The 15,618-nt window shown below is 45.5% G+C and overlaps 1 protein-coding gene and 1 long non-coding RNA gene across 7 annotated transcripts in view; both read right to left on the bottom strand.

The window, feature by feature from the left end:
- NRG2 (neuregulin 2) overlaps window positions 1–3,878 on the bottom strand; it is a 168,045-nt gene extending 164,167 nt beyond the window's left edge. For 5 of the 6 annotated variants that reach the window (XM_082725448.1, XM_082725442.1, XM_082725444.1 and 2 more), the window contains exon 1: window positions 2,753–3,877. In XM_082725448.1, the coding sequence (XP_082581574.1) occupies window positions 2,753–3,509 (757 nt within the window). In that variant the 5' untranslated portion in view covers window positions 3,510–3,877. Of the gene's footprint in view, window positions 1–2,752 lie in introns of all 6 variants that reach the window. The other variant, XM_082725441.1, reaches the window with a different exon arrangement.
- A 5,370-nt stretch (window positions 3,879–9,248) lies between these two features.
- The window catches only part of LOC309862079, a 59,710-nt gene continuing 53,340 nt past the window's right edge, over window positions 9,249–15,618 (bottom strand). Inside the window, exons 2-3 of the long non-coding RNA XR_014310302.1 lie at window positions 11,735–11,904; window positions 9,249–10,230 (exon numbers count right to left, since the gene is read on the bottom strand). This is a non-coding gene — a long non-coding RNA (uncharacterized lncRNA). The remainder of the gene's footprint in view (window positions 10,231–11,734; window positions 11,905–15,618) is intronic.

The following is a 15,618-nucleotide window of genomic DNA, read 5'->3' as shown; positions in this document are numbered from 1 at the left end:
AATCAATATTACACAGTAGCAGTGAAATTAGCTATTCCTGAGGACCTTCTACAAAGGGTCTAGCATGACCCCTCATTGATGCTACTGAGACATGTGCTAACTTTTAAACTCAATATCCCTCCATAGGATACATTGTCCCAAAGTCCTAACCCACGCTAACACACCTTTCTAGATGATCTCCCCAGGAAACACAGCTCTCTGAATCCAGACACTTTCAGAGCTAAAACTGGCTAAACAAAGTAACAATTCAACCACAGTTGCTCAATATAACGGGCATGATGACAGTTTCTGAGTGCCAGTTTCCCTATTTTGCAATGGGCAAATCGGCTCCAAGGAGAAAATGTTCCCAATGACCCTGTGGCCCAGAGGGCTTTCTTTAGAGATAGAAAACAGAAAATGAATTTGTTAGTTATTTCCTGCTGAGCACAAGGAAGGTGTTGTGGTTAGTTAGGATGATTTTGTTTCCTTATTTAATATACCATCACCAGGGCATGTTTTCCTTAACCCCATGGTAGAAAATAAGAAAATGCAGTTTACGCTCTTCTGGCATATAATTCTCAGTTCCACAAATTTCCTCTCACAAATATGTCCTTTAATTTCGAATCCCCTTATATAAAGCTCCCCCCTCCACAAACTGACACCGACTTAGGTACTATCAACTCAAAGTCAAATTGTTTGCATTCTGAAGTGTTTACTTCCATGCTTGTTTCTGTCTCTTGACAATTTACAGTGTGGGATGGCCTTCTCTTCATAAGGGATCTCTTTGGGCACTTTCTGAGAACTAGACCCACACCTGCCACTTCCATCAAATGAGGTGATCATAACCTGAAAGTAGAAAATATCTCTGACCCCCACATCTCTCATGATCTCCACATTCAACTCTTCAACTCCTTAACTCTCACCAAGACAAATAAGGTATAATTGCAAAGGAGGGAAGGGGAAAAGTAGGTGGAGGAAGACAGGGGATTATCTGACAAAGACCACTGGGTCTCAGTGGACCAGACCAGGGATAATGTAGTGATGTGCACTGTGCATACGCCAGAGCAACTCACCGAGAACCAAAATTGAAGCTGTCCTTGGACAAGGTTCAATAAATGTTTTTACTATCTATTTCCCGCTGCACAATACAGTTCCACAGCTCCCTATGGGATCTCAAATAAAATATTTAACAGAATAAAAAAGCAGAAATTCTTAACTGCTCTCGACTTGTCATCATAAAACAGGGAAGAGCATAAAACCAACATGAAGGAGCAGTCAAAAGTATTCCTCAGAACAATGTCAGAGAGAGAAATCACTCTTACCACCCAAGTTTCTCCCTCCTCATTAAGATACTTCAAGATTCTTCTGATTAAAGTGGCCACAGTTTAACATAACGCCTGGATACACAACCACTACTACTAAATTAAAATTTTGTCTCTTGAAGGACAGGGGTGGGGGAGGGGGAGAGAGGAGGAAGGCTTCCAAAAAGCAAAAAGGCATTGATCTAAAAAGGTAAGGGCAGCAAAACTTCCCATGAGCTGTTCCACATTCTTTGTTTCCCAAAGCCTATCTAGAACCAATTGGTAACCTGGTAAACATGCCAACTTCGATGACCTCCAGGACATCTGTCATAATTCAATGATTACACAGTCCAGAGTCACACAGCAAGCACCCAATTTAGCCTGAGTCGGGACAAAAGGAAGCCCCAACAGAAATAAGCCCAAGACCAGCCAGCACCAAATACTCCAGTATGGGGGTGATTTGGTTTGAAATATCTCACTGAGGGTAAGTGCGTTCAGGGAGGAGAAACAAAAGCTCTTAAACAGATACTTCTTTGACTTTGAACATGGGAGACCTCCACTCTCGGCTACAGAGATCTACACACTTCAGTGTTGTTTCTGAGCTCCTGCAATCCAGTGCAGCCCCAACATCATGAAGACGGCAGATGCAGTCCACACATCCTGCCAGTAAGATGTCAGAGCTTGAGCTTACGGCATTCAGCAGAAGTTAAGTTACTCTATTTCATTGTCATCCATATCAACAGACCTAGTCAAATCTCCCAGAAACGGCCAAAAGAGGTGTCCGCTCTCCGGTCCTGGAAGGTAAGAGAAGACTGGGCTAACCGCTTAGCAAAGACAGGCAATCACGAAGGAAAAAAACACCCCGAGCCACATGGAGGACGGAAAACAGTAGCAGAAAAAGTCCAACTCTGCCTGCGCCAGCGGTGGGGATGAGCAGAACCGGAGCCCCTGAGAGGAAGGAGGGGGCGGGGGCCGTCATTCCCTAGGAGAACTTGTAAGCGGAGGCCTTCACGACCTGGGAGTCTGCCCAGCTGCTCCTACAGACCCTGGCCAGCCGGAGCGAGGTAGGCCCATGGGAGCAGAGCGGGCAAGGCCTCCGAGGGTCACTCCTGACTCACCGAGCCTCGGGCCGGCACCACCCGGACTTCGCCGTTTTTCCTGCCGCTACTGGGCTATGATGGCAGCTTTCCAGCTCTACATGCCATACATCAGCCGCAGATCGCTGCTGGCACAGGCCAGCGCCTTCCCCCGCCCCCCACCCCTGGCACACTTTGAGCCTGATCCTCCTTCTCCCCAACCCCCACCCCCTCACCCATCCGCGCCAGGTGCCCTGCCCAGGGGCGGCCCCACCCCCCACCCCAGCAGCCGGGCGCTGCCAGGCCTGGGCACCTGCAGCACCTCCCTGCCCCACCCCCATTCTCCACCACCTCGCCCCTCCCCCCTTTCTCCAGCAGAGGGAGGGGGCGACTCACCGCAGTCAGTGCACAGGATCTTGCCCACCTCTTTCTTGAGGTTTTTGCCGTTGGTGTCGATAGGGGCAAAGGCCGTCTTAAAGACTAAGGGCTGCTCAGTGGGCTCCAGGAAAAAGATGTAGCGCTGGTTCCTTTCGAGCGGCGCACAGGAGCCCACGCTGATCACCTGCTCGCGCTGCAGCCCCCCACTCCGGAGCGGCCACTTGTCCAACACCTTCACCAGCGCCACCCGACTCGAGCTGGGTGGCTCGCGGGTGCTGTTGGAGCTGGAGCCGCTGGCCGGGGCCAGCCCCTGTACCTTGCCCTCCACCACCACCGGTGCCTTGTACGCCTGGTCCTGCACCGACTTGAGGCTAGGCGAGTAGCAGGCGAGCGACACACCGAAGAGCAGCATGGAGAAGCCGGGGGCCGGGTCGCGCCTCATGCCGCCGGCGGCTGCGGCTCGAGAGCGGGCGGCGGCTCTCCGGGTTGCGGGGCTGCGGGGCTGCGGCTGTTGCGGCGGCCGCGGCTCTGGGGGCGCAGCGGGACGGGAGGAGATGCTGCTGCTGCTGCTGCTGCTCCTGCTGCTGCTCTCGCTGCTGCTGCTGTTGCTGCTGCTGCTGCTGCTGCTCTCGCTGCTGCTGCTGCTGCTGCTCCTCTCGCTGCTGCTGCTGCTGCTGCTGCTGCTGCCGCTGCTGCTGCTGCTGTCGCTGTTGCTGCTGCACCGAGCCTTCTCCAGTGGCGGCGGCGGCAGCGCTGAGCAGCAAACCTGCCGCATCTGGCCAGGCCATTTGGGGGGCTCCGCCGCTCCGCCGCCGCCGCCTTGGGAGGGGAAACAGAGCCCGCTTGAAAACCGGAAACAGCGTAACGTTAGCGCCTCGTAGCCCTCCACCGGCAGCCGGGGGAGGCGGCCCAGCTAGGGCAGGGGGCAGGCGGCTAGCCCGCCGCGATGCGCAGCGCGGAGCGGCACGGCGCTCCCACCCTGCGCGCCAGGACCTGGAGGAGGATGCGGAGAATAGGACGCCCGCCCACTTGCTCTCTCGCGCCCCCTCTCCCCCCGGACCAAGTGAGGAGCGCGGCTTCTGCAGGGGAAGCTCGGGACTGCACTGTTTAGCGCCCGGTGTCGCGGCCCGCAGGAATCGTGCTACCTTTGCTCTTGCGATTTATGGGCAGGACAGTGGGACAGTGCGGGAGGAGAGGGCGGAGTAGAGAAAAGGGATCCTGGCGCCGTCCTATGAACGTGGGAGTGGGACACAGGGCGTGCCCCTGCCTTTGGCCAGGGGCTGGAGCAACCAGGAGATTACCACGCTCGGTGTGGCGGGCCAGCCTTCCCCCTCCTAGGTTATCCCCTTCCCCGGGAGGACCTTAGAGGCCGGGCCACCGCCTAGTGAGCTCTAGGGATCCGAGTTGAGGTGGAGAAGGGTTCCAGACGCGTCATTTTGGAAAGAGTTAGGGCTACGTGAAGTCTTTTCTCAGTATTGAGGACGCCCATTGAGGCTGGGCGAGGGTCCTACCCCCAAGACTCTGGGCTTTCAGCAGTGGCCAGGCTGGACAGGCGACACGCCATACAACCTCACCTTCTTTAGAAAAGCTGTTCCCTAAAGCAAGTGGGGGTGTCTTGGGAACCAACTCAAGAGCCAGAGTCTATCAGGGTCAGAGGCTGCTCCAGAAGAAATGGTTTCTTTTGTTTTAAAGTCTGGTCCTTGCGAGGGACAGGAGAGTTCGATCCACTGGAGCCAACCTCCGATTTTAAAGAGCAAATCCACAATCTGTTCTCCTCCTATCAATAAGGATCTAGGGAGTTTTCAATTTCCAGCTTATATCCTTGAAGGATGTGGAGCTCAGGAATTCTCCTCAGGTCTTGGAGAATTTTATCCCTGCCTGAGCCCAGCAGGAAATGGGCCCAGGGTTGTCTGGCTCAGGCTTGGACGGCTATTCTGTAAGGAAGGACACAGCTATACCTTTTCTGCTGGCTGTTTAAGAGCCACCTCAATCTTAATATATCCAAAGCCAACAGCATTATTTCTCCCACACCACTCCAAATTCGCTATAATTGTTCATGGCCGTGTTTTGTATTTGGCCACCTGATCCATTCCAATAAGTCCCTTAGTCTCCTCTTATTCTCCCTCATCCAATCAATCAGCAAGTCCTTCTGTTCTGCCTTTAAAAAAAAAAAATCTCCGATGTATCTAGCTCCTCTCCCACCCTGCTGTGAATGACTTAGGTTCCAAGTGCTCATCATCTCTCACCTGAACCACTGCAAAACGTCCTAACCAGTTTCCCCACTGTTGGCCTCATCAGCCTCCTCCTGTCCTACCACAGTCAGAGTCATCCTGCTAAAAATAAAATGTAAATATGAGTTGGCCATGTCTCTGCTCTCAGGAGTCAATTCCAGGCTGAAGAGTCTGGGCTCCCCCTACCTACCTAACCAGCTCTGCACCCTGGGAGCCAACCCCCTACCCTAGGAATCCAGGACAATGTGCCTGTGTTTCTGCCTGTAATGTCTCCTGGGTCCAGAAGCCTCACCTTAGTCTTGTCCATCTGGAAGACTATTCCTACCCCCAAGGCCCAGCTCAGCATTCACCTCATCCCTCCCTTCCTTACATCCAGTTCCATTCCGAGCACTGTACATATGACATGATGAAATCAATCCCTTCCTCTTCCGTGTAACCACGTGCCTCATACATGTTACTATTATGGCACTGACCTACACTAAAAGCAGCTGTTAGTGGGTCTGCATTAGACCCATCAGGCCAGGTCCCCTAACAGCAGGGACCATGTCCTATTAGTCTTTGGAGCCCTATCCAAAGGGATGTCTGACACAGTGCCTGCCATAGAATAGAGATCAGCAAATCTTCCTTGAGGAAAGGAGGGAAGGAAGAAAAGAATCAAAAGTCATCTATCTCTCTTACAGGTATCTGGCCAATCTTCTTAGTCCCTTCAATGTCCCCCTTTACATTTTCATGGATCACAATCTCCTACATCACAGAACACCTCTGTGAGGAATACTGCTAATTCCACCCTCTCCTTTTTCAGGGGAGCAAACAGTCCAAGGGAGGAAAAGTGACTTATTTAAGATCACACACAGCCAGGACTGTACTCAGTCTTCCATTTCTGACAACAGAATGGTGGTAAAGAGCTTGGGCTCTGGGGTCAAGTAGAGCTGGGTTTCAAACCAATTTTGTCATTTACTAACTTTGGAATGAGGTTGTTTTTCTCTCTGGGCCTTGGTTTCTTTATTTGTATAACAGAAATAATAATAAGGTCTACTTCATCAAGTTTTTTTTTTTTTAAGATTTTATTTATTTATAGACCGAGAAGGAGGCAGAGAGAAAGGGGAAAAGCAGGCTCCCCACTGAGCAGAGAGCCTGATGCGGGGCTCGCATGACCTGAGCCGAAGGCAGAGGCTTAACCCACTGAGCCACCCAGGTGCCCCGTCAAGTTGGTTTTTGCTCATAATGTATTTAATAAATATCCAATGAATGGCTCCTCTGAGACATGGTACCGGCTACTGGATATAGTGCAAGGAGCCAAGCTGATTCTGTCCTTGCTTGTAAAACACATACTGACGGGAAGACAACAGTAAACAAGCAGATAGATAGGTAACTAATTACATAGAGTGGTTCATCTCCTGAAGAAAATAAACAGGATGAAATGATAAGGAATAATGGAAAGGGAAGAGGGAAGGTATCCTTGGATCATAGAAAGCTTCTCTAAGGAGATAACATTTAAGCTGAAAGAGAAGGATTTGAAGGATGTGGATTATGTGAGATAACAAGTATAAAATGCTGAGAACAATGCCTGATGCAAAGTAGGGGCCAAAATTAATGTTGAATATTATTGATAACTTTCTTATACTACTGGTTTCCAAACTTAGAGCTGAGAATCTCTAGGTGCTCTGTAATTGATGTATGCTTGGACTTTCTGTATATTAATAAATGCAATCTAACTTTTCAATAGCAGATGCCACTGTGATGAATAAAAATGCACATTCTTCTCTCTTTTTTTCACGTACCCTGTTTAAAGTATAACAAAACATTGTTAAGTATGAAGAACAGTGGAAAGATCTATTATTTTTGTCTTTTTTTAAGTGATAAATATGTAAGTATTTGTAAAGCATAGATGACCTTTGAAAGGACACAGCAGACACAGTGTTTCAACAACACTTGGCTCTGGGAAGGACACTGAGTGACCGAGGCATGGAGTGCAAGGACTATTCCCTTTAGTACCTTCTGCATTTTCCATCAGGTTCTTATACTACCTACTCAAAAAAAAAAAAAAAAAAAACCGTTTGGGAGGATCCTCTAACTTCTCACCATTGCTAAATTTTTATCAAGTATGTTCTCAATCAAAAGCTACTTAAAATAGGGCGCCTGGGTGGCTCAGTGGTTAAGCCGCTGCCTTCGGCTCAGGTCATGATCTCAGGGTCCTGGGATCGAGTCCCGCATCGGGCTCTCTGCTCGGCAGGGAGCCTGCTTCCTCTCTCTCTCTGCCTGCCTCTCAATCTACTTGTGATTTCTCTCTGTCAAATAAATAAATAAAAATAAAATCTTAAAAAAAAAAAGCTACTTAAAATAGAACTGTTACTTTTTGGGATTCCTTTAAATTATTTTTACCTTAAAATGAGATTCTCTGGGTGCCTGTGTAGCTCAGTCATTGAGCGTCTGACTTCTGCTCAGGTCATGATCCTGGGGTCCTGGGATTGAGCCCCACATCGGGCTCCCTGCTCAGCAGGAAGCCTGCTTCTCCCTCTCCCACTCCCCTGCTTGTGTTACCTCTTTCTGTCAAATAAATAAAATAATAAATAAAATATTTTTTAAAAAATGAGATTCTCATGCTAAAAAGCATTGGGAATTAGTGCATGATAATTTTACCCTCTTTAGAATGGGTAAATTTTGAGATCCCAACAGACTACCAGAATTCCTGTGGTCACAGGAGTGGGAACTTAATGCAGAGGCTTCTGAGGGGAAGAGAAGTACCTGTCCAGCTGTTCTCAAGGTGTGATGTGTATGAGAATAAGCTTCTGGAATTAGCCCCAAACATTCAGTATAGAGAAACATGGGACTTAATTTCCTAGCTGGATAACCCAATTCTGTATTGGCTCTTCCCTAGGGATCAAAGTGAATGAATAGGCATGTTTTAGAAAATAAACCTTCATATTCTGAACCTGCTAACTATGCATTGTGATTCAGAAATTGATAAAAATAATGGTAGCCACCATTATTAATGGTCTACTGTCTGTCAGGAGCTTATGTTTATATATCTGTATCTCAACAATGTTGCATTTTACAAATTGGAGAGACTTCTGGAGATTTAATAACTCACCCAAATGACAGGCAAAGTTGGGATTGCCATGCAGGCTTGTCCATGGCCAAAACACCTGCTTTGTGTGCGCCACCACACCAGCCCTCTCCCTCACCACGTGGTCACCTGAGATGGCTCTAATCTCTCCCAACCACTTCCACCAGTGGCAGACTATTTGAAATTTATGCCACTGGAGACCAAGGGGTGTAAGCATCACTTTGCAAAAAGATGAGGAAAATTGAAACACTGAGAGAATTTAAGTGACTTTCCTAAGATCACAAAGCCAAGGGCTGGGCCAAGGTTTATCACAAATTCAAGTTCACACATTTGGAAGGTTTTTTTTGGTTGGTTTGTTTTTCTCTCTCTTTCATTTATCTTTATTTTCTCAGCTTTAGGGAGGTATAATTGACAAAACTGTAAGATATTTACATATTTATTTATTTATAAACACATAATGTATTATTTGCCCCAGGGATACAGGTCCTTTAATCATCAGACTTACACAATTCACAGCACTCCCCATAGCACATACCCTTCCCAATGTTCATAACCCAGACACCCTATCCCTCCCCACCCCCATCACCTCAGCAACCCTCAGTTTGTTTTGTGAGATTAAGAGTCTATTATGGTTTGTCTCCCTCCCAATCCCATCTTGTTTCATTTTTTTCCTTCCCTAACCCCCAAACCCCCCCACATTGCCTCTCAACTTCCTCATATCAGGGAGATCATATGATAATTGTCTTTCTCTGATTGACTTATTTCATTCAGCATAATACCCTCTATTTCCATTCACATCTCCGTAAATGGCAACATTTCATGTCTTTTGATGGTTGCATAGTATTCCATTGTATATATAATACCACATCTTCTTTATCCATTCATCTGCTGATGGGCATCTAGGTTCTTCCATAGTTTGGCTATTGTGGACATTGCTGCTGTAAACATTTGGGTTACTACATTTGTATCTTTAGGGTAAATACGCAGTAGTGCAATTGCTGGGTCATAGGGTAGCTCTATTTTCAACTTTTTTTTTAAAGATTTTTATTTATTTATTTAACAGACAGAGATCACAAGTAGGCAGAGAAGCAGGCAGAGAGAGAGGAGGAAGCAGGCTCCCAGCCGAGCAGAGAGCCCGATGCAGGCCTTGATCCCAGGACCCTAGGATCATGACCTGAGCCGAAGGCAGAGGCTTTAACCCACTGAGCCACCCAGATGCCCTATTTTCAACTTTTTGAGGAACCTCCATACTGTTTTCCAGAGTGGCTTCACTAGCCTGCATTCCCACCAACAGTGCAGGAGGGTTCCCCTTTCTCTGCATCCTCGCCAACACCTGTTATTTCCTGACTTCTTAATTTTAGCCATTCTGATGTGTGTGAGGTGGTATCTCACTGGTATGAGGTGGTATATCACTGTGGTTTTGATTTGTATTTCCCTGATGCCAAGTGATGTGGAGCACTTTTTATGTGTCTGTTGGCCTTTTGTATGTCTTCTTTGCAGAAATGTCTGTTCATGTCTTCTGCCCATTTCTTGGTTGGATTTTTGTTCTTTGGGTGTTGAGTTTGATAAGTTGTTTATAAATTTTGGATGCCATCCCTTTATCTGTTATTTGCAAATATCTTCTCCCATTCTGTCAGTTGTCTTTTGGTTTTGTTGACAGCTTCCTTTGCAGTGCAAAAGTTTTTATCTTGATGAAGTCACAACGGTTCATTTTTGTCCTTGCTTCCCTTGCTTTTGGTGATATTTCTAGGAAGAATTTGCTGCAGCTGAGGTAAAAGAGTTTGCTTCCTACATTCTCCTCAAGGATTTTGATGGATTCCTGTCTCACATTGAGATCTTTCATCCATTTTGAGTCTATTTTTGTGTGTGGTGTAAGGAAATGGCCCAGTTTCATCCTTCTGCCTGTGGCTGTCCAATTCTCCCAACACCATTTGTTGAAGAGACTGTCTTTTTTTCATTGGACATTCTTTCCTGCTTTGTTGAATATGAGTTGACCATAGAGTTGAGGGTCCATTTCTGAACTCTCTCTTATGTTCCATTGATCTATGTGTCTGTTTTTGTGCCAGTACCATACTGTAGTCTTGATAATTGCAGCTTTGTAATAGAGCTTGAAGTCTGAAATTGTGATGCTGCTGACTTTGGTTTTCTTTTTCAACATTCCTCTATTCATGTAAACACAATGAAGGGATGGAATATGACTGTAAAGATGAAAATTTTAAAAGATTCTAAAAAAGGAATTGATAAGGAGTTGGTTGAAAAAGGAAAAAGAAAAAAAGAGGAAAGACTGTAATCAGGCTGGAAACTAGAACAAAGCCATGTGCTAGATTTAGGGTATATTTTGATCTATTAGAAGAAATTGTATCCCAAAAAATTTTTTTAAAGATTTTATTTATTTGACAGAGATCACAAGTAGGCAGAGAAGCAGGGAAAGAGAGAGGAAGGGTAGTAGGCCCCCCGCTGAGCAGAGAACCCCCCCACAATGCGGGTCTCAATTCCAGGACCCTGAGATCATGACCTGAGCTGAAGGGAGGAGCTTGAACCCACTGAGCCAGCCAGGTGCCCCTGTGTGTCAAAATTTTAAAGGGAAAAAAAAAAAAACTATATGTATATAGAAAATAAGGTTAAATACAATGAAGGGATAGAATATGAGTATAACAATGAAAATTTAAAAAGATTCTTAAAAGGTATTGATAAAATAAAATAGTTAAAAAAATGTTAAAATAGGAAAGAGGAAAAAATTTTTAAATAGAATAAGAAAAAAATAAAATTAAAAAAATTTAACTTTGAAAGACTAAAGGATCATGGGGGAAAAGTCATGAATTCTATGTGTTGCTTTCCCCTTGCTCTGAAGTTCTGCGGTTTTCATTGATCAGTGAACTCGGTCTTGGCTGGATGTTCTTCCTGATCTGTGGGAGGGGCCTATTGCAGTGATTCTCAAATGTCTTTGCCCGAGGTGGAATTGCACCACCCTTGCCAGGGGCCAGGCTAAGTAGCCTGCTTGGGTTCGCTCTTGGGAGATTTTGTTCCCTGATCACTTTCCACAGAGCTCTGGAGGACAGGAATGAAAATGGTGGCCTCCCAATCTCCCACCCAGAAGAGCCAAGAGCTCAGGGCCCCATTGCTCAGTGCACCCTTGGAGAAAAGCGCTCAATCACTCCTGTCTCCCTGGGCTCCGGCCAAGCTCCGAGCTCACCTGGCCTGTGACCCAGTGTTTCTGTCTCTGGCACACAGTCCCGTTTGGAGTCTCCAAACCCAGCATTGCTACAGCACGGTCCCGGTCCTGGAGGAGGAAAGTGAGTCTCCCAAGATTTGCTGCAGGTGGGGTCCCTTTTTGAACAGCAATGGCCCAACTGTGCCCCAGATCATGGTTTAAGGTAACCCTGAGCTGAAAGTCCACTTCTCAGCTCCATCTCTACAGCCAGCTTCACCGCTCTGATACCTGGGATCTCTGTCACACCTAGGCACCCCCAGTTTTTTTGTGACCCCATGGGTCCTGAGACCACACTGTTCCCGCGAGGGCTCCACCTCCTCCCCGTCCTTAGCCTCTGGAGCCACACCCCTCAGTGAAGTCCACTTCTAAAAGTTGCCCTTTTGTGCTCAGCTGCTCCACCACTTGCTGGGAGCCAGCGCCTCCCCCAATCCCCCCCCTCCACTGTAGTCTATCTTCCCATAGCCTTGGCTTCACTTCTCTGCATGTCCTACCTTCTGGAAAGGGGTCGATTTTCTATTCCTAGTATTGCTGCTTTTCTTCTTTTCTCTCTCCTGTTGCGTTTGTAGGTGTTCAGAATGGTTTGATAATGATCTAGCTTAATTCCTGGGACCTGATGATATTTAGGTCTCCTCCTCCTCCACGGTCTTGCTCTTCCCCCAAACTGTAAGATATTTTAAGTGTACAAGGCAATAGTTTGATACGCATATACATTATAAAAGGATACCTATAATCAAGTTAACTGACACATCCACCACCTCATATATTTCCATTTTGGAGGGGGAGGTAAGAATATTCAAGTTTCATTCTATTAACACATTGTAATTATACAATACAGTATGATCAACTACAGTTGCCGTGTATACATTAGATCCTAAGAGTTTATTCATTTTATAACTGAAAGTTTGTACCCATTTACCAATCTCTCTCCCTCTTCCCCCACTTCCCAGCCCTGGGCAGCCACCATTCTATTCTGTTTCTGAGTCAGACTTGAATTTCATTTTATTTTATTGTTTTATTTTGACTTGGTTTGTTTTGTTTTAAGATTCCACACGTAAAGGACACCATGCAGTTTTTGTCTTTGTCGGGCTTGTTTCACCTAGCGTAATGCCCTCCAGGTTCACCCATGGTGTTGCAAATGGCAGCATCTTCTTCTTTTTAAAGGCTGAATAATAATAATTTTGTGGGGTGAGATATAGCCCATCTTTATCCATTTGTTCACTGATGGACATTTGGGTTGTTTCTATACCATGGCTATTGTGAACAACACTGCAATGAACATGGGAGTATAGCTATGTCTTTAAGATAATAAATACGTTTCCTCTGGGTCAAGCTCACACTTTTGAACAGAATAACACAGAGAAACAGAAAGCCAGACCTGTTGACTACAGCATGGCTCCCCACCAGATTGTGAAAAAACTGGTTCATGGTAGCAGTAGGCTGTGTCACTATATAATAATCACTGAGAATAAAAACAGAAGTAGACAGAATGGTATAGACATTCTGAATTCAAGATAGAACACCCACATGAAAAGCTCGGCTTCTTCTTCCAGATCCCTCCTACACAAGATGGGCTCCTTCCAGCTTCAGTCAATTCAGTGGCCAGAAATGGCCAATGGACCAGGTCACACGAGTCACTATGACCAGGAGAATTGGCTCATCAAGGAGACATGTACAACCTTGGTATAGTCACCGAGTCTCACCAGTCAAGCTCAACACGACAGGACAGTCTCGTTTTCTTAATACATTTCTGTAAACTTTTTTTCTCTTTTTGAGATCTGTTTTCTAAATTTGGCTCCCAGAGTCACTCCCAGGTTCTGTGTGGTTAATTTCTTTTCCTCCAAGGATTTTCAAACAAGGGACTAAGTAGAAAACAGATATTGAGAAACTGAGAGTATTAGCACTGGAAAGGACTTTGGCGTCAATGTGGTCCGACGTCTCCCTTTCACAGAGTAGACAGAGGCCATAGAGATGATTTGATTTGCTCAAGGTCACACAGCCTAGTTAGTGACAGAAACAGAATGAACAGCCCAACTCCATGCCTGGTGCTGTTCCAACCATGGTTCAAAATCCTGGCTCTGCTCCTTCTAGAAGAGCTTGAGCAGGTCGCTTCACCTTTTACAGCCTTGGTTTCATTCGCCCAGTGGTACTGGGACAACGGTGTATCTACCTTTTAGGGGTTTGGTGAGGATTCAGTGAGACAATTCATGCAACATGCTTTACAGTACCCAGCATAGAGTTCCCAGCCAAGCATGTGGACGATGGGCCCAGGTCAGAATTCCAGCTCTGCCACTTGCTAAACTGACATTTTGGCCAAATTACTTCATTTCTCTGTGTCTCAGTTGCCTCAACTGTAAAATGAAATAGGTAGAGTGATAATAGGTTCTACCTCATTACAACTGTTTGAGTCTTAAATATAATAATATGTGTAGCCTACTTAAAATATTGCCTGGCTCATGTTAGCTATTATTAGTCCACCTAGACTGACCACTTTTCTTATTTTAAGTAGGTAGACTTTACCCCTGACTCAGCAGTTTTAAAACTACCCATTTTCAGATGTTTCAAACATATGCTAAGATTCTTAAGAGTAGAGCTTGATGTTCTACTTTATATATGTATGTATATATCTATGTATTTGTGCATGTATGAATTTATAGGAAGTCACATCATGGATAGGCCCAGTTCCCAATGAAGAGAGGGTGTGATTCAATCATTTCTACCTGGGGGCTATGTCAGGAGTCCAAGGGTTTCCACTGTCCAATTTGATGAAAAGGGCAGCAATCCCTCTGTCTGAGTTCTTCCATCTGGGATAATAATACTTATTTCTTTGTAAAGTGCTTGGAGACCTTTATATGAAAAGTGCTATGTGAGTCCAAATTATTATCTCTTTTCCAGAGATTACTTTTAGATTCAAATCCAGAAGCTCCCAAAAATAGATCACAGCAGAAGTATCATCTGGACACAGACTCTCAGGTTTATATCATCACAATCGAATAATATGTTCGCATTTCACACCATCAGTGGTTTTCTTTCATATGTCTGAATATATCTAATTGGGATTGGGGGGAAAATGAGATGTCCTCAAGCTGCACGTTCTTACTGGTTAATGTTCAAAAGTTTGCCTCCCTCTGTTTTCCTGATTTGTGTTTTTGGAATCCTCTCCTGAGGTCAACAGGAACTCTGAGGTTGATTTGACTCTAGGGGAGTGAAGTAGGATGAGGAGAAGAAAGTGTTCTTTTATTCCTAAATCCTCAGGCTAGTGTGCCTTAGAGTGTCCAAAGCAACCTTGTCTCTGTCTCCTAATTTCTAAGTCAGAAATGTTAAAACTTTACCTTTCCTGAATTTTCTTTCCAATTCATAAGCTCATTTATTCATCCTCCCAGAAAGCATTTATTGAAAACTTACTCTCCATACTGGCCCAGATGCTAAAGAAATAATTGTCATGGTTCCTTTTAGTTAGAGCTAAAATCTAGGTGAAGTGTAAGTCAGGAGCTAGCACTTGCCCTTGACCTCTCCCTCCCACCTCTGCAAACACACACACAATTTTATCCTGTAAGGTCACCCTCTTCTTTACCTCTCAGGCTCAGTGACCCACCATTTTTTCAGCTCTCCCAATTCGGAGGACAGAAAGAATTTTGCCATGCAAATGCTAGGTCCTCAATGTCTGCTAAACATGACAAGTTCAATTCCACTAAGGGGTTAATACCTATTATGGCCTACTGCATCATCTCCTTAAGCTGGGCCTTAGTTTCTTAAACATCCCACATTATTCACTTCTATATGAAGTTCCCCCAAAAGTTTCTTTCATTCTTTCTCTTAAAAAATCCATTTAACACAGGAAATCCCTGCTCTTGAGATGCTTAGACTCTTAAAGGGGGATAGACACTAAAAAGGAAACAATGACATGAAACAGTTTAGGAAGAGAATGAAAAGAGGAAGAGAGAGGTTGTGAGTATGACTAGATTGGAAGTGACTTGGACAGATTACCACTTGCAAAGATCTCTCTAAGAAGGTAGTATTTATTTGAGCTGAGATCTGAAGGAGGAAGAGGGGTTGTCATACAGAGCTCAAGGAGCAGGGCTTTAGAGGCAGAGGGAAGAACACCATACAGAGGGCCCGAGAACATAACAAACTCAACATGATCAAAGTATGGAAGGAAGGCCAGCAGCGTTGGAAATCATTATAGCAAGGGGAAAGTGTGGCATGGAACGAGATTAGGGAGATTGGTAGGGATAAGATGTAGGCTGAGTCTTGCACACTATGATAGTTTGGATTTTATTCTGAGTACAACGGGAAGTCACTGAGGGGCATAAGTAAGGGGAACAGCATGGTCTGGTTTATGTACAAAGAGATCAGTAATGTAATCAGAGATTGTAAT

The sequence above is a fragment of the Mustela nivalis genome, assembly GCF_964662115.1.
Source record: "Mustela nivalis genome assembly, chromosome: 3".
NCBI lineage: Eukaryota > Metazoa > Chordata > Mammalia > Carnivora > Mustelidae > Mustela > Mustela nivalis.
Note: the sequence above shows the minus strand (reverse complement) of the source record. Positions and strands in the feature narration are given on the sequence as shown.